The 21,860-nt window shown below is 53.2% G+C and overlaps 2 protein-coding genes and 2 long non-coding RNA genes across 8 annotated transcripts in view; 3 read left to right on the top strand and 1 right to left on the bottom strand.

Annotated features, from left to right (window-relative positions):
- The window catches only part of HOXB3 (homeobox B3), a 56,061-nt gene extending 42,599 nt beyond the window's left edge, over positions 1–13,462 (top strand). Inside the window, exons 3-5 of one of the 2 annotated variants that reach the window (XM_078065618.1) lie at positions 6,652–6,739; positions 9,679–10,276; positions 11,117–13,462. In XM_078065618.1, the coding sequence (XP_077921744.1) occupies positions 9,829–10,276; positions 11,117–11,952 (1,284 nt within the window). In that variant the 5' untranslated portion in view covers positions 6,652–6,739; positions 9,679–9,828 and the 3' untranslated portion in view covers positions 11,953–13,462. Of the gene's footprint in view, positions 1–6,501; positions 6,740–9,678; positions 10,277–11,116 lie in introns of those variants that run through there. The other variant, XM_036092807.2, reaches the window with a different exon arrangement.
- On the bottom strand, positions 8,493–18,993 carry LOC118536135 (uncharacterized). Of its 3 annotated transcripts, none has more exons than XR_013445038.1 (5): positions 18,726–18,993; positions 13,737–13,934; positions 12,357–12,412; positions 8,973–9,198; positions 8,493–8,769 (listed from the first exon to the last, which is right to left on the bottom strand). It is a non-coding gene; the product is annotated as an uncharacterized LOC118536135 (long non-coding RNA). The 3 variants fall into 3 exon arrangements; XR_013445037.1 differs by lacking the exon at positions 18,726–18,993 and adding an exon at positions 15,598–16,214; XR_013445039.1 differs by lacking the exon at positions 18,726–18,993 and adding an exon at positions 15,572–15,610.
- On the top strand, positions 17,105–19,701 carry HOXB2 (homeobox B2). Its single transcript, XM_036092809.2, has 2 exons — positions 17,105–17,847; positions 18,616–19,701. Exons 1-2 carry the CDS (start codon positions 17,460–17,462, stop codon positions 19,272–19,274), a joined length of 1,047 nt encoding a protein of 348 aa, XP_035948702.1. The 5' UTR covers positions 17,105–17,459; the 3' UTR covers positions 19,275–19,701.
- A 78-nt stretch (positions 19,702–19,779) lies between these two features.
- On the top strand, positions 19,780–21,369 carry LOC144380846 (uncharacterized). Of its 2 annotated transcripts, none has more exons than XR_013445041.1 (2): positions 19,780–19,984; positions 20,810–21,369. It is a non-coding gene; the product is annotated as an uncharacterized LOC144380846 (long non-coding RNA). The 2 variants fall into 2 exon arrangements; XR_013445040.1 differs by lacking the exon at positions 19,780–19,984 and adding an exon at positions 20,335–20,649.
- The last annotated feature ends 491 nt before the right edge of the window (positions 21,370–21,860 follow it).

Raw genomic sequence — 21,860 nt, forward strand, 5'->3', positions numbered from 1 at the left:
GTGGCTGTAATTTAATTGATTTTATCATAAATCATCAACTTGATGAAGAACCCAAGGTTTCAGTGAAGTAAATTGATATTAATGGGAGTTTCTTGAAATGCAAACTCGCTGCATTGTTGGGGCATCTTGAACTGGGGAGGTGGATTTCATGTGTCCCAAGAGCAGAGAGCCTGGGCCTGGAGCCCGCACAGCGTTAGGGGGTAGGGAAAGCAAGCTGTGAGGGGCAGCTGCAAGCCAACCGATTTCTGTGGGGGAGCAAGGCAAAGAATGGAACTTTGTTGGGGAGGGAGCAGAGTCTGACTCTGAACCCTTCTGGCCATCTTGGGAGTGCTGGTCTCCAACTGGGGGGAGACAGTTGGAGAGGCTGGTAGGTGTATGGGCAGAGTTGGGGGTCGGGTGAGAAAGCCAGGCCGGTACAATGGGTGCATTGACTCCTAGTTAAAAATTGCCAGGTCAGAGCCTTCCTCCTCTAATTATACAAATTAATTATTTACTGCTCAGGTTGCTGTGTCCAAAAATAGCACTTTTGATTTGGTGATGGAGGTAGAGAACACCCCCCCTCCACACACACACACACACAGAGAGAGAGAGAGAGAGAGAGAGAAGGGTGGTAGAAACCAGTGTATGAGCCTCTGTGGGAGCAAGGAGAACCAGGAGTGGGGTTGGTTTTCAGCAGTAGGGGTGTACACATTTAAATCCCAAGAAGAAATATTCTGCTTTTGGCAGAGGTGGTGCGCTTTATTGTCTGAACTCAGTTTATTACTGCATACTGTCACTCACTTTTACATGAGCACACAGAGAACCACAAGCTGTCAGTCCAAAAAGGGACCTGAGAGATCATTTAGGCCAACCCCTCCCCTCCACGTACATGCTCTGGCTTTACAGAGGGACACTGAGGCCCAAGGAGTTCACTGCTTCAGATCACACAGCCAATCTGGAATGCTTAGAATCCAGGCCTCCTGACTGCTGAGCCTGTGCCAAGTATGACTTTAGAACAGTCACTTCCTGGCTCTGAGCCTCAGTTTCCCTGTCTGTAACAGTGGCAGGGGTTGAAGAGGACGGTGTCTGAGTTTCTCCATAGGTCTGACCTTGGGAAACTCTCTGGTGCATGTCCTGGAGTTCTGAGGGCATCTGGGTGTAGAAGTTACTGTGTGCTTATTTGCAATATCCAGGGAGTATGTACGCACCCAGAGCAGTGGATAGTTACTGTGACTGGCTAGGAAATCTATTAGAATCTGGACCATTCCTCTTCTTGAAGGTGTCTTTATTCTCAGCAGAGAAGCCCAGGCTGAGAGCAATTGAAGTGAGAAGTCAGTGGAGAGGGGCCAGCTAGCTGGGTTGGACTGGGATTGGCATTTGGAGGGGGGGCACTAAGGAAAAGGGGGGTTCCCCCTCACAGAGCAAGGCATTTTCCCTGCCAGGCACTGGACTGAGGCTGGAATTGTCCAAATTTCAGTTTTTGAAATTCTTTCTACTCCAGCCCAGGGACTATTGTGGTTTCAGAATTTGGATTCTGTAATGGTGGTCCACTGCCTGTCCCCCAGCCTCACCCTGACCCCAGGCCCTTTGGGCCCTCTCTTTTTTGGGGGAGGACACACACAGGGTAGCAGAGCACTGTAGGTGTCCTCCCAGGGCAGCCAAGACAGAAGGCCTATGAGGTAGATGACCCCAAACAAGATGCTCTTGTTTTCATCTCTTTTCCCAACTGGAAGTAGATAAAATTCAAAAGAGGTGGGGGCTTCTTAGAAGTTGCATGGTTGTGAGAGGGAGATTTCTTGTAGGGTCAGGGATATGGGAGGCCACTAGGGGACCAGAGTTTTCCAGACTGCCTTGGGGAGTGTGGTCAGGTACATGAGTTCTGGTGGAGGAGAGGAAGAGATGGGCACAACTTCATCCTTGGGGTTCTGGAAATCAGAGTCTCTGTTTTGAGAGAGAGGGAGAAAAAAAAAAAGAAAAACACCCAAAGGGCTGGCAAGTCCAAACTCTGGCCCTATCCCATTCTGACTCTGGGGTTTTATATTTGGAGGCAATTCGGAAGGCCTTCCGCTGATTGGTCATTAATCCGGTGAGTTATTGTCTGCTAAACAGAGGTCACTGGGAGAGAGACATCCAATCTGTCAGGAGAGACCTGCCCAGTCACTCGCAGCAGGCTGGGCCCCTGTTCCTCTCTTGCCTGCTTCTCCCTCCCTTCCCCAGCCACCCACCTCCTCCCCAAGCTGGCCAGGATTCGGTCTTCCCCCTCTTGCCCTCGCCAGTCTGCCCACCTTTGTCTCGACTGGCCGCCCGGGCTGGGTCTGCCAGGCCGGGACTGAGCGTCTAGATGCGGCGGGCCCCGGATTCAGATGCGCCCGCCTGTCCCTGACTCGTGACTTGGCCCGCGGCACCGCCATCCGCTCGGTCAGCGCATCCAGGCCGCCTCTGGTCCCCGAGAGAGACACTTTGCGAACCCTCGTGGCTGCTCTGTGTTTCCCTGCTTCCCTCCCGCGCCCCTCCACTTCGGGTGGGGGGAGAGTAGAGCTTGCATTTTTCTCCTCCAACCGTGGCGGCCTCTGTCTTCTTTCGATCCCCGCTTCCGCTGAGCCGGGTCTACACCGGCCTCCGCGGCCTCACGGAATCTTCTTCCCGCTTCCTCTTTGTTTCCTCCCACACAGGCGTCTTAGAGAGGTGGGGGTTGGGAATCCAGATACCAGGAGCCATCTTCATTAGCAATTTAATTTTACAACCGCCAGCTTTGAAATCTTTATTAATATGCAGGAAGAGATGGACATTCCGGTGCGTGTGTGAACTCCACACGACTCCGCAGCGGCCACAAAGTTGGGCAGTGAAGCTGGAAAAGAGTGTGGGGCCCCGGAGCCCAGACAGGACCAGGAAGAAACAGCTCTCTAATCGCCTCGCCCCCGCTCCCAGGTCCCAGCTTCTCAGTGAGCCGGTGGGTTGGTTGAGCTGGGGGCCAGATCTTTGGTCACCCCAAGGCTGATATCAGAAATCGATTTTAAAGCAGCCAGCCATTTTGTCCTTATTGAGAGGAGAATTTTCGTTTGCTCTTCGGTAGATTTTTTTTTTTGGTGGGGAGAGGGAAACAGACATGATCCTTCCAAGGCCTGGAAGGTGGGCAGCCAGGAATGGCTCTAAGAGGTTTAACGGGCTCCTTGTCCCCTGGTACTGGGTGCGGATTAGGAGTGGGGGAGGGGAGTGCTGTAGCGAGTGGGAGGGGAAAATATGCCCAGAAGGGGGCCATTTTTTCTAATTTTTACCTTTATTATTAATTTCTGCCTTTGTTAGATTACCCTAAAGTCTCTGTCTTAATCTCTTCTCAATTTTTCTTTTTCAATCTCTCTCTCTCTCTCTCTCTCTCTCACACACACACACACCCAGAGTAAGGTTGCCCAAATTTCCCTACTTGGGTCCAGGAAGAAATTGTTCACTCCTCTCTCTGGTCTGCCCCTAAATCACCACTTCATTGTCAGGAGTGATAAACTCCTCTTCCCCCTCTTTTTCCAGACCCCAGTCTTCCCGCACACCCCTGTGATGTCTCCTACTCCAGGTAGGAGCCCGGCCTTTGTCCCCTGAAGTTTGAAAGGTCCCAGCCTGCAGCAACAGCTCATAGGAACCGGGTACCCTCCAAGCTGCCTGTTCCCCCATCCACCTACCCCAGCCCCGACCAGGGCCAACCGGCCTGCCAGAAATCTCCAAGAAAGGAAGAAGAAAGAAACCAAACTGGGATCTAATTGCCTCCCAAGCAGTTCAAATGGGCTCTGTTCTCCAGAATTAATAAGAAGCCCCCACTCCTTCTCCTACTGCATTTGGGGGTGTGTGTCCTCTGAAATTTTTCTCCAGGTTAGTTTTCTGGATCCCCAGTCCTCCTTTTCACCCCCACCCCACCATGCCCCAGCTCCTTGTGTCCCCAGAAGAGACCACAATGAGTTGAGAAGGCTCTGGGAGGGGAGGGGTTCACCTCTGTCTTTGGAAAGCTCCTCCACCCTCCTTCAGCTCAGGTCCAGGCTAGATCCTCCTGCAGCCCAGTCCCACAGGCCCGCAGCTGGCTGGGTGCCCTCTGGGCTTTCTTAATTCCTTGAGGTAATGCTGTGCAGCCCCATAGTGACCAGGTTCTCCTCTTGCCTCAGTTTTGCAATGACTTTCTGTAGCTAGTGGTAGCAACAGCTAGGAGAGCTGGAGGGTCTGAGGTACATTATTGACTTTTAATTTTGGGGAGTAAGAGAAAAGACCCAAAGGTGCTCATTCCTTTAAGCCTCCGGAAGCCTCCCTGGGCTGAGTCCCCAACCCACCAGGCCCAAAGCTACATAGGAACCAACATAGTAGGTCCCTAACCAGGGTCTAGAAATCTCAGGACAGGCTCCGTGCAACCACGTACGCAGGCAGCTGTAATGGTGTTCTTTGAGGGTCCTGGCTTGAGTAGCATCATAGGCTTGGGCTTGCGCATTTTCTTTTCTTGATACTACTTAATAAACAGAAAAATGGCTCCCACCCTCTGTCCTCACCACTCTCCCCTTCCTTCAGCCACCAGCTCTCTAGCCAGGTGGTAGGGTCCTTGGGACATCACAGTGGGAGGTTCTGCGTGTAGTTCCTGTTGCTGGAGAGCAGGGAGGCCATGGGTCCCACCCACCGCCTGCTCAGCAAGGCCCCAAGAAACTGGCTGCTCCAGCCCATGAAAACTGACTTAGCGGGACTGAAAGCAGTAGGGGCTGGAGGAGGCCCGGGGAACACTCGCTAAGAGAGCAGGACCCTTTCTTAGCCCAAAGCAGAGCTTGTGAGTGGGGTGTGAGGGAAGCTTTGCCAGACACAGCCACCCTCTCCTGGAGGGAAGACAATAGCTGAAACCATCTCTCACCTTTGTTCTCCCGTCCCATCTCTTCTGGTGCATCCAGATGGGAGAAGGCAAAAGCCAAGCATTCTAACCGGGAGGTCACAGGGTAGTGGCTGGCTCTGTCTACTCGAAGTTAAGAGAACAAGTTTTCCAAGCTGGCTTTGTAGAAAAGAGAGACTCCCTGCCTTCTATTTTATCCCCTAAGCCCTGAGTCAGCAGTTAGGCAGAGTTGCAAGCACTCCTGCTTTGGGAGATGTCCTGGTCCTCTTTTTGTCTCTCCTCCACCGGGAGTGGCTCTTCCCCACCCCCGCCCCAAATCTGCAGACACCTACATTCTTGGCTCTTGGCTCCCTCCTACAGGCCTCCTCGCCTTTTCCTGCCCTTCTCAAACACACCCTAAGAAAAGTTTAGCTTTTGTAGTCCTCCTCACTTGTGCCAAGAGTCATAAATCTTGCAGAACTAAGAGAAACAAACAGGTTTGTTCTGAATAATAATAATAACTACCCTCCTTCTCTTCTGCCAGCGCACTTAAGATGAAGCCATTTTGGTAGTTCTTCTCACCTTCTTAGAAGTACAAATGTCCTTGTCACCTCTTAGCCCCTTCTCCCTATCCAGAGGTGAGAATCTTAACAGAAACTTCTCCGTGAAGTTCTTACAGCCTCTCTATTGCCAGCCGTGTCTGGAGCTCGAGCTAAACAGACTGCTCCTTTTGTCACCCTCTCCTCAACCCCCCTCCTCCTGCAAGATGGTCTGGATTTTTAAAATAATCACTCACCGCTTGTTGTCTGTTCTCAAAAGGGGGGGTGTTTAAAAAAAAAAGGTCTGGCTGTCTCCCCTACCGGTTGGAAACTGAGCCTGGAGATTTGCGGGGAGAGAGAAGAAATAGGGAGGGTGTGGGGGAAGAGAAGAAACAGCCTGGGAGACTTGGAGAGGGGGAGCCAGGGCGAGAGGGCGGGAGACCCAGCCACCAGTCCCGGAGGAGTGAAACTACTTAAAAAAAAAAAAAAAAAGCCCTAGTGTTGCCACTTCGAATGAACACAGAGGGGCACCCAGCACCCCCACCCCCAGGCGCGTTGGGTGCCTTTGACTAGGCCTCCCCACCTACTTCGCAGTTAGCATAATGGTTTACCAGCAGGGTGCCGGGGAGCTGTGAACTCCACTGGCTTTGCCTTGCCTTCCTCTTCCTCCCCCCCCCCGCCCCCCCAACGCCGCCGCGCCAAAATCTCAATTTAAAAATTTACCTGTTTAAAAAAAAAAAAAACCCAAAACAAAAATCCCTACTTTCTTTCCTTTCTCACTTTTTTTTTTTTGAGGGGGGGTTTTAAAAAATGTCCCCCTCCCCCATCACCACCAACACCTTCCCTCCTTATCAGTCATCTAAGCTTGCTAAAGGGGGAGTGGTGGGGGTGTGTGTGAGCTTGTGTGTGTGTGAGTGAGTGAGTGTGTGTGTGTGTGTGTGTGTGTGTGTGTGTGTGTGTCTGTGTGGTTTTTTTCCCTGTGCAAAAGCAGAGGCCATTGTTACGGAGAGTAGGGCGTACCAGTCTTGTAGGGCAACCACACTGTGGCGGCTTGGCCGAGCCGGAGCCTGGAGCTGGATTCGCAGCGAGCTGAGCCGCCCGAGCACCTTTCGGTCTTCTTCTATTTTTTTCCCCGCTCCCCCACCCCCTCCCTCCTGAGCACCCCCGCTCCCAAGCCGAGTGAATTGAAGCAGACGCCGCGCGGCTCCTTCGGCCGCTCTGCCCCTCGGGCTCCCCAGCCGGGGTGGCTATTTGGGGGGGGGGGCGACGCAGCTTTAAACAGTGGTCTTTTTTTCCTTTGCCTTCAAGGAGGGGAGATTTCTCGCCTGCCGCTCGCGCTGGGGCTCGATGTGAATATATATTATGTCTGCCTGTTCTCCCCTCGTCGGTGGCTAAGGTAAGCTGGACTGAAATAGGCTATCAGTTTGTGAATGGCGGAGAGTATGTCTCAATGATTTATGGCCCATATGACTCCAATCTCGGTTCAAGAAGAGTTCACAAGCTTTAAGCTTCCTTCCACGCAGCGACTCTCCTCTCTCTCTCTCTCTCTCTCTCCCTCCCTCCCCCTCCCTCCCTCTCTCTCTCTCTCTCTCTCTCTCTCTCTCTCCCTCTCTCCCTCTCCTTTCTTGCTTCTCTCCTTTTTTTCCTCTCTTTTCTTTCAGCAGCCAGATCCAGGGCTGAATTTTCCCCCCGCTGCTAAGAAGAGCCTAACCTTTCTCCCTTTTCCTTTCTTGTTCTTTTATTTTTCTTCCTTCCACTATCTTTTTTTTTTTTAAGTCCTGGAAGGTGGCCCATCCCCTGTCTCCGGGCTTCCCCAGCTATTGTTACTCGCCCCGGCTCTTTTCAGGGGTGTGCCTGGACAGGTGGGGTTCTTGGGGTGGCTCACCGCCCTTCTCCAATGAGACCCTGGGGGGAAGCCGGGAGCCACTGTCTCCCTCCCTCCCTCTCTCCCGAGAAGCCATATGGAGCCTGGATTTTTCCAACATGGAGGCAAGGGAAATAGACATGTTTGGCTTGGTAGAGCTGCACCCACCCCCTCTTCTCCTGGATCCCTAGATCTCGGATCCCCTCAACACCTTAACCTCTTCTCACTGTCCCTCTGGCAGATCCAGGGCCTGCCAAAGTCCCGGAGCAGAGTTGCTAAGGCGCCTTTTAATTCGGTTACCTCCAGCTCCCAAACTTGCTGCCCTCAGCCCGGTGTGCTTGGAACCTGCCGCCGCGAGCCCTTTAGGCGTTCTGGACGCTTTCTCTTCGCCTCCTTGGGCAGCCTAGCTAGTCACCAGCCCCCGCGGCAGCAGCGGCCGAGACAGCCCAGAGGCGGCAGCCAGGGGCTAGCTCCGTCCACAAACCTCCCAGCCCTCTCTCGCCGCCGGCGGTGTCTCCATTCTTTCCTGTTCCGTCTCTGGCTTCTCCACTTCCCACACTCGCCTGGCCTCTGTCCTGCGATGGTTTGCAGGTTTATTGCAGGGGGAACGACAGGAATTTCAGCCCCAGGCGTCTAGTCAGATTATTGCTTTATCATCATCATCATCATCATCATCATCATCATCATCATTACGGCTGTAACAATCATTTAGACTAAATAAAGCCAGGGTCCAGCCAGCCAACCTCTTCCAACGTTTTTATTTCATTCTCTTCTCTATCTATTAATAACAAACTCAACTGATGCCTGTTAATTAATTCCCCCTTCATCCAGGGCTGCTCCGAAGCTAATTTTGGTTAAATCATCAGAGGCTAATGGTAATAATAATAAAGGGATTGGGTCAGGCTGGTCAATTGAACTCCAGTTCTCCCTGGAAGGACCTGCTGCTCTACAGACCCATGTGTATTTCCCAGAAACAAATTCTTCCCAGAAACCAATCAGAACTCAGGGCTACCCTGGCTCCCTTTTGAGTGCAAATCTCTGCCATTAAGAAGGGGATTTATGTGTGGAAGGGACTTCCTTCACCTGCCCTCCTTTTATTTTATTTTCCTATTTTTAGTTTGCTTTGGAGTTGACCAGCTGGGCTGAATGAGATTTAAGTAGTCCAAACTCACATGTCAGAAGACAGGGTCACTCTGGAGGTTTTATGAAATACGATGGTGAGAGATGCGGGAAGACAGGGAGGAAAAAAATGCAATCAGAAGTTTTAGAAGAAATACACAAAATCTTATGACAGCTTGAAGCTTTATTTTTTCTGCACAGTTTTAGAAGTCTGCGTTAAAATAATGATTTTTTTTTTTTTACTTGGAAAACTTCAGTAAACAAGATACCCTGTTTCCAACCCAGAGAATAATATTGTTCTGATTGCTCTGTTGACTTTCTTTTTTGCCTTGGGAAAAGGTGTTCTCATTGAGGAAGCACTTTAGCATCTCTTGGTAGAAAAGTCCAGCAGTTATCCAGTTTCTCTCTTCTTTTCTTCTTTTGGAGAAATCAAAGGAAACAGACTGTCAAGGAAAGGGGTGGGGAAAAAATTAGGTCTGATGAAAAAAAATGGAGCCGGGAGAGACTTGGGCCAAATGGTCACTGCACCAATCAGTCGGGCCAGGGAAATGGAAACAATCCTGCTCCATTTGGGGGCCCCATGGGGCTGCTAGCTGCTGGGTCCCAGACTTAGCTGAGCAGAGACTCAGACTGAAGGTGGTGGTACCTGCCTGCCGCAGGGCCATGGAGGAGGCTCGGTTCTGCTGGCTCTGGATGTTAAAAATCTTCAGGAAGTTTCTAGGTCAGGCTGTGGTTGTCTTCGTGAGGTGGGAGGGGAAAGAGAGGGCTCCTCACAGGAGAAGGTTCCCTGCTCAACTTGCTTCTCCTTCCTGTCTCTTTCGGAGATCCTCTGTTTTTTTTCCTTCAGGCTAGACTCTGCTTGGGTGAGAGACCTAGAGGGACATGGAGGGAGGCAAAGACAGGAGGCGTCTCAGCTCAGAGGAGGGTGTTGGTGATGCTTTTATTTTGGAGTCTCCTAGTTCCCCCCCACCCCAGCCACCCTATCCCAGAGTTGGTGTGTGTGTGTGTGGGGGGGGGGAGATTGGGAGAGGGAGGAGGAAGAGGTCAGGGGCTAGCATGCAGGCGGGAGAGAGAAACCATGGCCTTTGCGGTAGTAAGATTCTATACCTAGGCAGTCCCCAAAGGAGTAGAAGTGGAAATAAAAACTGGTGGGCTTTTTCCTTAAAATTAAAATAAGAAATAAAAAAAATCAATTTCAGGTCAGGAAAGTGGCCTCAGCATCTGCTTTGAAGATGTTGGGGTGGGGGAGAAAAAAAAAAAACCCTATTGATGTCAGTTCCCTTTTCAGCTCCTAAGATGGATTCGAGCCCCAGTCCTCTTCTCCCCCTTGTGTCTCTTCTCTCACCCCGCAGGTCAGCCGCTCCCAACGGACTCGGGAGGAGGGGGGCAGAAAGGGGAGGGGGGGTCCGGCGCCTCACGTGACCCCCGCGGGTGCCAATGTCCGGTCGTGAGGGTATCAGGCTCTTGCAAGTTGCCACCCACTGCCCGGGCCTCGCCCAGCGATGCAGAAAGCCACCTACTACGACAATGCCGCGGCAGCACTCTTCGGAGGCTACTCCTCGTACCCTGGCAGCAATGGCTTCGGCTACGACGGCCCCCCCCAACCCCCCTTTCAGGCCGCCACGCACCTGGAGGGCGACTACCAGCGCTCGGCGTGCTCGCTGCAGTCCCTGGGCAACGCCGCCCCGCATGCCAAGAGCAAGGAGCTCAACGGCAGCTGCATGAGGCCCGGCCTGGCTCCCGAGCCCCTGCCCGCCCCGCCCGGCTCACCCCCGCCCAGCGCCGCACCTACCAGTACCACCAGCAACAGCAGTAATGGGGGCGGGCCCAGCAAAAGCGGCACCCCCAAGTGCGTTCCCGGCTCCAACTCCACCCTCACCAAACAGATATTCCCCTGGATGAAAGAGTCAAGGCAAACGTCCAAGCTGAAAAACAGCTCCCCCGGCACAGGTACCAGCTCTCTGCCTTCCCCGTCGTCAGCTTTTGTCAGGGCCAGGAATGTCACTGTTATTCTAGCACCCAGCCCCTAGGCGCCCGGGCGGCGGCGCTTTGCCCGTACCCCCCACCACCTGACGACCCCTGACCCCGCCAACACCCTGTCCCGCCAGCCAACCTCCACCTGAGCTGCCGAGCGCTCCAGAAGGCCAGGCGCTTGCTCGGCCTCAGCCCTTGGCAAGGCCGCAGAGCCACGAGACGCTGCCAGCAGATGCAGAGTCGTCAACGATTGATTATTATTAAGTATGATTACTGTGGGTATTAATCACAATCGCTCGGGCGGCCCGGGGTCCCGGCCTCCAGGCAAAGCAGCCTCTTCGAGCCACACTTCCGCGCCCTGTCCCCGAATGTCCAGATTCCCCCAGGGTTTCTCCTTGGCCGCCCACCTGGTCCAGAGGACTCGGCAGGAAGTGTGTGTGGGAGGGAGTGGGGGTGGGGTGGGGTCTTCCCAGAACCCGGAATTGGGAAATGGGGGGAGAAAGCGTGCGCGAGAAAATCCAGCTCTAAATAAATGGCCATGCGGCTCTGTCTGCGTGACATGATCAAATTTTCATAAGCTGGGGCAGCAAGAGGAGAACAGGTCTCTTAATAAATGCCACTATTATAGAGTGTCCGCTAATGCGACGGGCGTTGGGGGGGGCGGTTAGGAGGAGGCGGGGACGAGAAAGGGAGGGCGGCGGTGGCTCCGAGTCCAGGCCTGGATTTATTAAGAAACCATGCATTCAATTTCGGCGTGTTCAGTAATTATCTTTTATTTCATTTTGTCCCCTTCCCACCCCTCCCCCTCGGATCCAGCGGAGGGCTGCGGCGGCGGCGGCGGCGGCGGCAGTGGTGGCGGCGGGGGCGGCGGCGGCGGCGGCGGGGGAGGGGACAAGAGCCCCCCGGGGTCCGCGGCGTCCAAGCGCGCGCGGACGGCGTACACGAGCGCGCAGCTGGTGGAGCTGGAGAAGGAGTTCCACTTCAACCGCTACCTGTGCCGGCCGCGCCGCGTGGAGATGGCCAACCTGCTGAACCTCAGCGAGCGGCAGATCAAGATCTGGTTCCAGAACCGGCGCATGAAGTACAAGAAGGACCAGAAGGCCAAGGGCCTGGCCTCGTCGTCCGGGGGCCCCTCCCCCGCCGGCAGCCCCCCGCAGCCCATGCAGTCCACGGCCGGCTTCATGAACGCCTTACACTCCATGACCCCCAGCTACGAGAGCCCGTCCCCGCCCGCCTTCGGCAAAGCCCACCAGAATGCCTACGCGCTGCCCTCCAGCTACCAGCCCCCTCTCAAAGGCTGCGGCGCCCCGCAGAAGTACCCCCCGACCCCGGCGCCCGATTATGAGCCTCACGTCCTTCAAGCCAATGGGGGCGCCTACGGGACGCCCACCATGCAGGGCAGCCCCGTGTACGTGGGCGGGGGCGGCTACGCGGATCCGCTGCCGCCCCCTGCCGGCCCCTCCCTCTACGGCCTCAACCACCTTTCCCACCACCCTTCGGGGAACCTGGACTACAACGGGGCGCCCCCTATGGCCCCCAACCAGCACCACGGACCCTGCGATCCCCACCCTACCTACACAGACCTCTCCTCTCACCATGCGCCTCCTCCTCAGGGTAGAATCCAAGAAGCGCCCAAATTAACACACCTGTGATGGGAGAGGGAGGGCGGAGGGGCGAGGCCATGGGGTGGGTGAGAGCCAGAGGGGTGCCGGGCCGTGGAGCTCTGGGAGGGCAGCTTGGAGGTCTGACAGAGGAGGCCAGGAGGTGATAGGCACGCTTCCTGGGAAGACCAGGCCTGGAGCTCCTTTCCCTCCCCCAGGCCTGAGAAGTTGCTTTTTAAGGTCCTCCAGTCCTTGTTCCATCTGCCTGCCGACCCGTTGGAGAGGAATCCACAGCAGATTGTGGAGATGACCCCCTCAACCCTAGGCCTCCAGCAATACCCAGTTGGAATTCCACGCTCCCGAGTGGGGTGGAGGAAGAGGAGATAGGGAAACAAGGCAGAGAAGCACATTTAAAAAAACAGACAAGATGGGTAGGCCATCACCAACCAACTTACCTTCTATCTCTGTGGGTAATTTCTCCAAATCTTGACTTTTTTTTCTTGCAATTCTCCTTTAAAAAACAAAACAAAACAAAAAAAAGAGCGCATTTCAAAACCAAGGGCACAAAGCACGCTCCCCTCCCACTTCCATGAAGCCTCAAGTTTCTTCCCATCTATTTGAGGTTTCTTGGGCATTCCCTTCATTTCTAGCCCCATATTTTCTGCTTTAGGACATTAATATCTCTACCCCGCCCCCATCTATTACAGTTTTCAGAGGGCTCAGGGATGGTGAGAGATCCTGAAAGTCAGAGCTGTCTATATTATAAATATATATTTTTTCTTTTATGGAAAACTGGGTGGTCAGAGCAGGCAAGGTGTCAGGACTGAAGGTTTGCCCATTCTGCTGCCTCCCATCTCAGCTCCAGGACCATCCCCCTCTCTCCACAGAAAGCAATCGGCGACACGAGGTTCTACACTTTTCTTTTCTTCTGTTGCTCTCTTGACTTAACGTGAAAACAGGGTATATTTTAACAAACTGTCTGTCCCAGGCAGGGGCTGCAGCTGGGCCTGTGCGCCTTGCTCAACCCCCTGACAGGACACTTTTGTTGCACTTAGAGTTTACATTTTAATGGATATAAAAACAACTGTGAGAGATGCCTGGGCCTGCAGGAATCCAGCATCGCTCAAAAAGTGTGTGTTCTAGTGAACATTTTCATATATATTTATTGGTTATAGCCTGTTAAAATATTTTCTTTTTTGTATTATTTATCCCCCTACATTATGTATTTATATGAGGGAAAAAATGAAAAACTGTACTTTTTTAGTATTTACTTGTTATAAAGGACATTGTGTTTCCTGTCATGTAAAACCAGCTATTTTAGTTATTATTGTACTCTAGAAAAGAGCTGTAGATTTATGTTAAACTCGTACTTATGAGCAATTGTAATTAGTTCTAAAAGGCATGAACTCAGCTCCTATTGTCACTGTATAGTCCTGAATTTGTAGAATTAGAGTTAATTCCCTCTTGGAACTTTCTTTGTTCTTCCGTAGTTACTTTTTTCCTTACTTGAAAGGGTTGTCTGTCAAACAATTCTTGAATAAACTTTCTGTTATCAATTTTATCTTGTCCTGGTGGTCCAATTTAGATAGCAGAGCAAGGCCGCTGACTGCCAAATTTCCCCCAAGGAAAGAAGGACATTGAAGACCCTATCCTGGATTTTGTACCCAAGGCTCAGGCCCCTACCCCCCCCACCCCCCACCCCCCCCCCGCCTTGCCGTGCCTCAGGCCTGGAACGTTCTGCCAATTTCTTTAGCTAAGATTTAAGTAACAAGTTGCGGGGCTGGGGGGGGGACCCTTGGGTGCTCTCTTTAGGCCTTTCTGTTTGGCTTACTTGCCTCTCAGTTTTTCTCATTGACCTTTTGTCTTCTTGCTGCTTTGGCCACAACTTCCTGGCCACCCCTTACCCAACAGCAACAACAACAACAACAAAATCTGGCCATTTACTGCTTCTTCCAAGCAACCTAAACTTCACAGTTCTCTTCCGGAGCTACAAAGAAGTCGTCACGTGACCCGAAGCCCAACCACCATTGGGTCTAAAATGAAAACAAAGGAAAATGATTAAAAAAAAAAAATCTGAGGCCTAGACTTCTCAGGTCAAACCTTAAAACTAAAGTGAAATTAAATCATTAAATAAAACTCGGGGCGGAGGGAGAGGAGGCGCCTTTGATTTCCCCTGCCAAGGAAAGGGGAGAGAAGGAGGGTGGGAGAAGCGGTTGGATCCCAGCGTAAATAAAATGGTCCCCAGGCTAATGTGCAGCTCCATTTCCACGATCCCTGGGAAAACTTCATTTCTTAGTCGTGGTTCCATAAAAGTTTTATCACATTGGAGCGAGGATAGAGAGGGTCTGTCAAAGATGAAATGTCACCGCCGCGTCGCTGGAGCCGATAAGAGCGAAGAGACAGGGCGGCTGAAATATGGAGCTAATTCGTTGAAAGAGGAGCGATGGCTGCGCTGAAGAGTTGCATAATTCTAATTGTAAGCGATGCGCCCGCATTGCTTAATTAGGAGCATATATTTGGTGGTAGTGATGGGGGGGCAGTGTCAGAGAGAATCGTTCCAGGCCCTCAGCCTTAAAGCGAGGGCTGATTTTCATTTTTATGTTGCATCCTGGCAGTCCAAGGTTAGTAATTACAGTCTTTATGCAACAATAAATAACAATAAAAAAGCAACCTGAATTCTACACCCTCCCCCCTCCCACCCCACCAAGTAGGATTTTAACTGGACTCTGGCTCATCCAAGCAGCAAGCAATTTAGCATCGGGTCAGGCTATAATTTAAAGGCATAAGAGCGTGCAAAGTTTGATTGGGATCAAATAACGCTCAAGGGTTTTTCTTTCTTTCTGTCTTTCCCTCTTCCTCTTCCCTGAATACCATTTTCTGAATGATGTGACTAGATGAAGCGCCATGTTTGGCTCTGGGGGTGGAGTGGATTGATTATTTATCTAGCAGGAGAGAGGCAGGCCAAGAGAAGGAATTTAGCTTGAGTTTGAAAAGCAGAGCTTTGGCTTGAAGCTGGAATTGCAAAAGAAAAATAAGGGCCCGCTTGGCTTGGTGTCCTCTACCCTTCTTTCTGCGAGATTCCAGGCGCTGGCTAAGCAGCCAAAGTCGTGGGGGAAATATCTGTGCTGTAAGATTCACAGCACAACGGGAGGCGGGACGCGGTGTCTCTGGGAAGGAGGGCTCTCTTGGCCGCTTTTAACACCCAACTTTTCTGCTCTTCTCTAATCTGGCCGTAAAATCTGTCAGCAGGGTTAAAGAGAGCCGTATTTCCTGCAGGGACAGCCTCGGCCGGAGTTGGTGCCGAGAGAAGCGCTAGACCCTGCAGCCAGCTGGAGAGGCCGTGGAAAAAACTTCCCCGGCTTCTCAAGGGGGTGGCCGGACGGAGAACCCTCTTTCAGGCCTCACTGCACAACTTCCAGACAACTTCTACTCGGGATTCTTCTGTGCCCCTCCCCCCTCCCCCACCCCCACCCCCAAAGGGCAAAAACTGGCTTCTTTGGAGTGGGGTGGGACACAACGGTCTCTGGCCAGTTTGCGCAGTTCAGAGCCGCTCTCCCTGTTCTGAACCCTCCGTAGCCGGCCACCCCCTGTCCCTGCAGCCCCCACCTACAGATCCCCTTTCTCCCTACTGGCTCTCCTCTGTCCTTCTCTGTCCTTTTTAAATACTCACCGCCACCCACGCGGATGAATACTCACCGCCACCCACGCGGCTGTTACATTGACAGAAAGTTTCTAGTTCCAGCTGCCGGCTGAGTTGCCATTTCTCTGCTAACCAGCCTTCTCCTCCTTGCCGGGCCCGCGGAGAGGAGGAGGGGGAGGGGAGGCCAGAGCCGTGGGAGTTCTCCAGACAAACTTTCCACCCAACTCAGCGTCCTTCCCTCTGTCCCCATTTCCCATCTGTTTCCCCGCTCTCCCAGAATCACCTTTCTCTTTTGCTATCACCCCCACCCCCAGGCCTTTTAAAGGGATGTGGAATTTCGGCTGTTCCCTCTGCTTTCCCAAAGAGCCAAATTCTTTGATGCCATCGGAGGGAGCTGTCAGGGGGCTAAGATTGATCGCCTCATCTCCTCTCCGTCCCTCTGACCCACTTATTTAAAAATCTTCCCCCAGATCGACTTTTCATTTTCTGCTTTGAGATCTAGTTTCCCACCAATTGCTTGGGGCCCCGAGTTTTGTGTCCCCTCTCTCCAGTAAATTACAGCACTCCCTAAAGTTCAGCACTCTCTTGATCCCCTCAAAAAAAAAAACAAAAACAAACTCCCCCCCCGGGGGCCAGAAATGGAATATCATCTCCTTATTCATTGTTTTTACCCCCTCCATGCTCAGAGAATTCTTTCTTGCCAAGGATTATTATTATTATTTTTAAACTAGCACACTGGCAAAAATGGGAGGGGGGATACTCTTTGTCCTGGGAGGGAAATCCTCCCCCCACACATTGACCTGAGTTTGAGAGTGCTCTAAGTTAAATCGCACTACCTCGGTTCTTGTTCGTGTCCCTGGAGATAGATGTAGATACAGACTTGAGGCTCCAATGGGAGCACATGCACCTTAGACCCTGTCCATTGTGGGGTATCAAAAAGTAGTGAGATGAAGACTCCAGGTAAGGAAGGCAGGTGGACATAGGAGCAGGGGCACTGCTGCAAACACCAGGCAGAGGAGGAAACTGAGACCACACAGCTATGGCTGCCAGAGGCCCAAAAGGGCCCCTCACCATCTATCTCACTCCTCCGTGTCAGCCTGGGAGTGCCTGTCGATTTTCCAAGATTTATCTGTTGCTTTTGGGGGGTGGGATGAGGATGGTGGTGCTGGTGATTGTAAATCTCTTCTCTTCCTTATTGCACCTTAACACTGACCTTTCCCAAAGGATGGAAGCCTCTTTCTACTACCTTTTTCTCCCACATTGAGATCCTTACTCAGTTTTCTTTCTTTCTTTCTTTTCTTCTTTTTTCTTTTTTTAATGGGGAAAGGGTGGGGAAGAAAATGCTGCTGGCATTGTAAAGAATTTATTAATATATTCTATTACAAATATTTGGAAAAGAGGAAGACTTCTCCCTTAGATTCTCTTGTTTCCCAGCTTTCGGAACCTCCCATCCTCTGAAGGGGATGAGAGAAAGTTTCCTCCAGCTTTTCTGGAGAAAGGGAGGCTTTGGGGAGAGGGAGTGTAGGACTTGGGGCTCACAGTGTCCAGGTCGTGGTCCTCTAGAGTTTTTGAATCAATTAAAGCAAATAATGCTCTCTGTTTTCCACCAGGCCCAGACGAGCGATTGGCCGAGGCCAGTCCCGTGACCATGAATTCCCTGCAATTTCGCCGGAGTCCTGGGTTTAATAGAGAGAGTCCCCATACGCTTGTATTTATCAGCAATATACAATTATAAAGGCCCAAAATTAAAAAAAAAAAAAAAAGAGAGCGAGAGAGAGCGAGAGAGAGAAAGAGCGAAATCTCCCCCTCCCAAAATCGCTCCATCACATAAACCTGGGGGGGGCAGGAGGGGGGGTACCTTCCGATCCTCCCTCCTGACGCCCCCCCCAGCAGGCCCCCTCCCCCACCATTGAAAGCCATGAATTTTGAATTTGAGAGGGAGATTGGGTTTATAAACAGCCAGCCATCGCTCGCCGAGTGTCTGACTTCCTTCCCCGCTGTCTTGGAGACATTTCAAACTTCATCAATCAAGGAGTCGACATTAATTCCTCCTCCTCCTCCTTTCGAGCAAACCTTCCCCAGCCTCCAGCCCGGCGCCTCCACCCTTCAGAGACCCGGGAGCCAAAAGCGAGCCGAAGATGGGCCCGCTCTGCCGCCGCCGCCGCCGCCGCTCCCCGCCGCCCCCTTGGTCCCCGAGTTCCCCTGGATGAAAGAGAAGAAATCCGCCAAGAAACCCAGCCAATCCGCCTCGTCTCCCCCAGCCGCCGCCTCCTCCGTTTCGGCCTCCGGGGTCGGATCGCCAGCAGGTCGGTTAGCGGGGTAGGGGTGGGGTGAGGGGCAGCTAGAAGAGAGGGGGAGAAAGAGCGGTGGGGGAGGTAGAAAGGGTGTCGAGCCTGTTGGGGATCCTTGCCCCGTCGATTCCAGGGGTGAGGGAGCGGAATATGCTGCTGGGGTTCAGGCCTGGCCGCTGCCAGCATTTTTTTTTTTTTTCCCCACTATAGCAGATTTTTGGAACCTGGTTGGGGAAGAGCTTTTTCTCTGCCAGAAGAAAAGGATTTGATTTAGGTTTTCACCTCTATCTGTGTGGAGGAATTAAAGTGGTGTTGCTGGGTTGTTGAATCTGGGGGCAAGAAAAGATTCGGCCCCATCTCCCCCCTCCCCCAGCTCTAAAAGAGGGGGATTTGAAAGCAAGGGAGGAAAGGAGGCGAGGAACAGTCTTTCTTAATGAACCCTCTCTCTGGGTTGAGCTCGAAAGTGCCGAATTGAGGGGTCTACTCCAAGGACTCAGGAGGGAGGCTCTGAGGTTCTGGGGGCAAAAGGGAGCCGCTCCCTACCCCCTGCGTGGGCCGTGGGTGGCTCTCTGAATGCTTTGCCCTGACCCGGGCCGGGGCTGCCGGCGAGAGGGGGACAGGAAAGAACGGAAAAGCGGTGGGAGCGAACCGCTTCGGTAGGCGGGGAAGGAGGGGGGGTACTGCTGATACTGTTTTTGGCGGATGGGGTGGTCTTCACTGAAGCTGAATGAGCTTGGGCTGGGGACACGGCCCGCTCTGACGCCCAGCCCGCTTTCCCTGCAGATGGCCCGGGACTGCCGGAGGCCGCGGGCGGCGGGGCGCGCAGGCTGCGCACTGCTTACACCAACACGCAACTGCTGGAGTTGGAGAAGGAATTCCACTTTAACAAGTACCTGTGCCGGCCGCGCCGCGTCGAGATCGCGGCCTTGCTGGACCTCACCGAGAGGCAGGTCAAAGTGTGGTTCCAGAACCGACGCATGAAGCACAAGCGGCAGACGCAGCACCGAGAGCCGCCCGACGGGGAGCCCGCCTGCCCAGGCGCCCTGGAGGACACCGGCGAGCCCGCCGAAGAGCCGGTGGCCAGCCCTGGCCGGCCCTCCGCTTCGCGGGCGGCGCGGGAAGGCTGCTCTCACCCGCCCGAGGTCGCGCCGGCCCCCCCGGGCGCCCAGGGCCCCCAGCCTGTGACCGCTCACGGGGGGGGCGGTTCGCGCGCGGCCGCCGGGCTGGAGCCCGAGCCGTTGCCGGAAGATGCCTTCCCGGAGCGGCAGGATTCGCCTTTCCTGCCCGACCTCAACTTCTTCGCGGCCGACTCCTGTCTCCAGCTGTCCGGAGGCCTGTCCCCCAGCCTGCAGGGCTCGCTCGACAGCCCGGTTCCCTTTTCCGAGGAGGGGCTGGACTTCTTCACCAGCACCCTCTGTACCATCGACCTGCAGTTCCCCTAACCTGTTTCCTCGTCCCGGCCCCTTCGACCCGGTCCCCTCGGCCGACTGCGGGACAAGCCGAGGACCCCCTCCCCCAAGTCGTTTAGATTTATGTGCTTTGCTAAAATTCAGGTATTACGGAATTAGCGTTTAATCCATTTCCTTTCTTTTCTCTCTAAAATACTGGGCACTCCGGCGTCTTTAAAAAAAAAATCACACAGGAAAATTCCGTTTGGTAGACTCCTTCCAATGAAATCTCAGGAATAATTATACTCTAGGGGGGGCTTTCTTAAAAAAGAACTAGAGGAACTTGTTTTCCTCTCTTTTTTTTTTTTTTAAGTTTTAGACCGTAGATTATTTATTAAAACTCTTTAATAATAGGAAAAGGGGAAAGTATTTATTGTACATTATTTTCATAGATTAAATAAATGTCTTTATAATACGAAAATGAGTGTTTGTGTTGGGACCCAGCCCCTTTCCCTGCAGCCCCCCTAGGCCGGCCGTCACTCCCTGGGGACCCGCGCGCGGCTTGCCCGACCCTGGGCCGCTAAGTCCGGGTGGTACAAAAGTAACCCTATTTGGCCACCGCTTCTCGGCCCGCAGCTCGGGAGGAGTCGGGGGGTTTGCTGGAAGTTCTGTCACCTTGACACCCTCTAAAGGACGGACGGACGGACGGACGGACGGCCCCTGGCCCTGCGCCGGCGTTCCCAGGCCTCCGCTTAGAAATAAAGGTGGGCGGGTGACGGGAGAAGGTAGAGACGAGGGTGCCAGGAGAGGCTTCGGGGTCGTGGGAGGGGGCGCAGAGGTTTAGCCGAATTTGGAGGGGTCCTCGGGTTTCCCAGGTTTCTCGCCTCAGTGCCCCAAGCGGGGTCGAAAGGCTTTTCCCGGGACGCAGGAAGCCTGCGGACGGCGAGACCTGGGGACGTGGGCCGGGCCAAGGCGCCGAGCGGGGGTCGGGGGTTCTCTCGGGAAGCAGGTTCCAAGTGCGCGCGAAAGGAGGCCGGGGGAAGCGCGGGGCGGGCCGGGCACCAGGGCAGCCACTGCAGGGCTTCGCGGTCGGGAGAGCGTCGGGGGAGCGGCGGAGCGGCAAGCCCCGGGAGGCCCGGGCTGCGTCGGGAGGCGCTTGGCCTACGGGGGCGGGAAGGAGGAGCGAGGAGAGCGGGCGGGCGACAGGGAAGCAAGGAAGATGCTCAAAATGGCGCTGGGGCCGGGCTGCAGGGAGGGCGAGGGAAGAGACGGTGGCCGCCATGACAGCCGCTTCGGGATGCTCGGTCCCCGCGCCCGGCGTCTCCTTTCCGGATCTTCCAGACGCCACGGAGGGAAGGGAGCCCGGGCGCCTCCTTTTCGTTTTTGTTTTATTGAAACAAATGCCGCCGAGGGAGGCCGAGGACGCGAGGTGGACGTGGAGGCCGCGCGGGGCGGGCAGGGCAGGGGCTGAGCGGCGGGCGTGCAGGCCCGGGTCGGCCTCGCGGGGTCTGACTTTGGGTCCTTCGTTCTGGGATCTGAAGCCCGGCCAGAGCTCTTTCCGAATGCAGGCCTACCTGTCTTACCAACAGCTTCATCTGCCATCTCACCGCTGTCTGCTGTCCCCCACCGCACCCAGCCAGGCTCCTTGCAAACCCGGCAAAGCGGGAAGCCGAGGATCGATCTCCCCCATCTGCCTCCTGGTTTGTTCCGGGGAACGCGGAGATTTAAAGGGCCCTGGAAAGCCATCCATCCTCCTTAGGTTTACTTAATATTTCTCTGGCTCAGAAACAGACACCGCAGGGTTACCTCCCCAGCAGATGCTGCCATTCTACGGAAGCAGTTTATTTCCTGGGCCTCCCAGACTTTCCCCTGGACCAGAAGGACGGACGGGAACTTGGAGTACCAGGCACTGGGAGGCCACAACTGTCAAGAAAAGCCGGGAGCCAACATAGGTCATGACATATAGGACTAGACAGGCTCTCCCATATTTTTTTTAACTGGTCCCTCAGTGTGGGAAGTGCACACATCTTATTCAGCTGGAATTTAATCCCTTAAACTGTCTTAATATAGAATTCATCTCCTGCATTAAATAATCTTATGTCATGTTAAGTTGCACTTATTTCTTCATAAATAAATTAATATAGAACAATTAGATGTGTTATTATAATAATATCATGTATCTTTTAGTTTATTTTCCCTCATAAAATATATAGGTATGAAATAAATTCAATATATTAAAGTAATAATACACAGCTTATTGGCTTGTGTATTTATTTTCCACATAAATAAGCGAATATACAATATATTAAAACCACACTATACATCTCATTGGGCTGTGTGCTTATTTCTCCATAAAATATGCCCACAGGCAGTGCTTAACATCTTAAAAATCACAGCACACAGCCGTCTCTACACCAACAAAATGAAACAGACATTTCAGCTGGGGCTTTGATTTCTATGGACAGCCAAACTAGATAATTTGGTCTAATTAAAAATGCTCTTTCAGCTATAGCAGGTTGTTACAAAGATCAAGAATACCAGAAGGATCTTGCTAATTGCCCACCTTCCAGCTTCCTTTGGTCAAAAGGAGAGCACCCTTCATCAATGCCAAAAATACAGGATTTGCTCTGCTGGAGAGAA

Source organism: Halichoerus grypus, chromosome 2 (genome assembly GCF_964656455.1).
Source record: "Halichoerus grypus chromosome 2, mHalGry1.hap1.1, whole genome shotgun sequence".
NCBI classification, from domain to species: Eukaryota; Metazoa; Chordata; class Mammalia; order Carnivora; family Phocidae; genus Halichoerus; species Halichoerus grypus.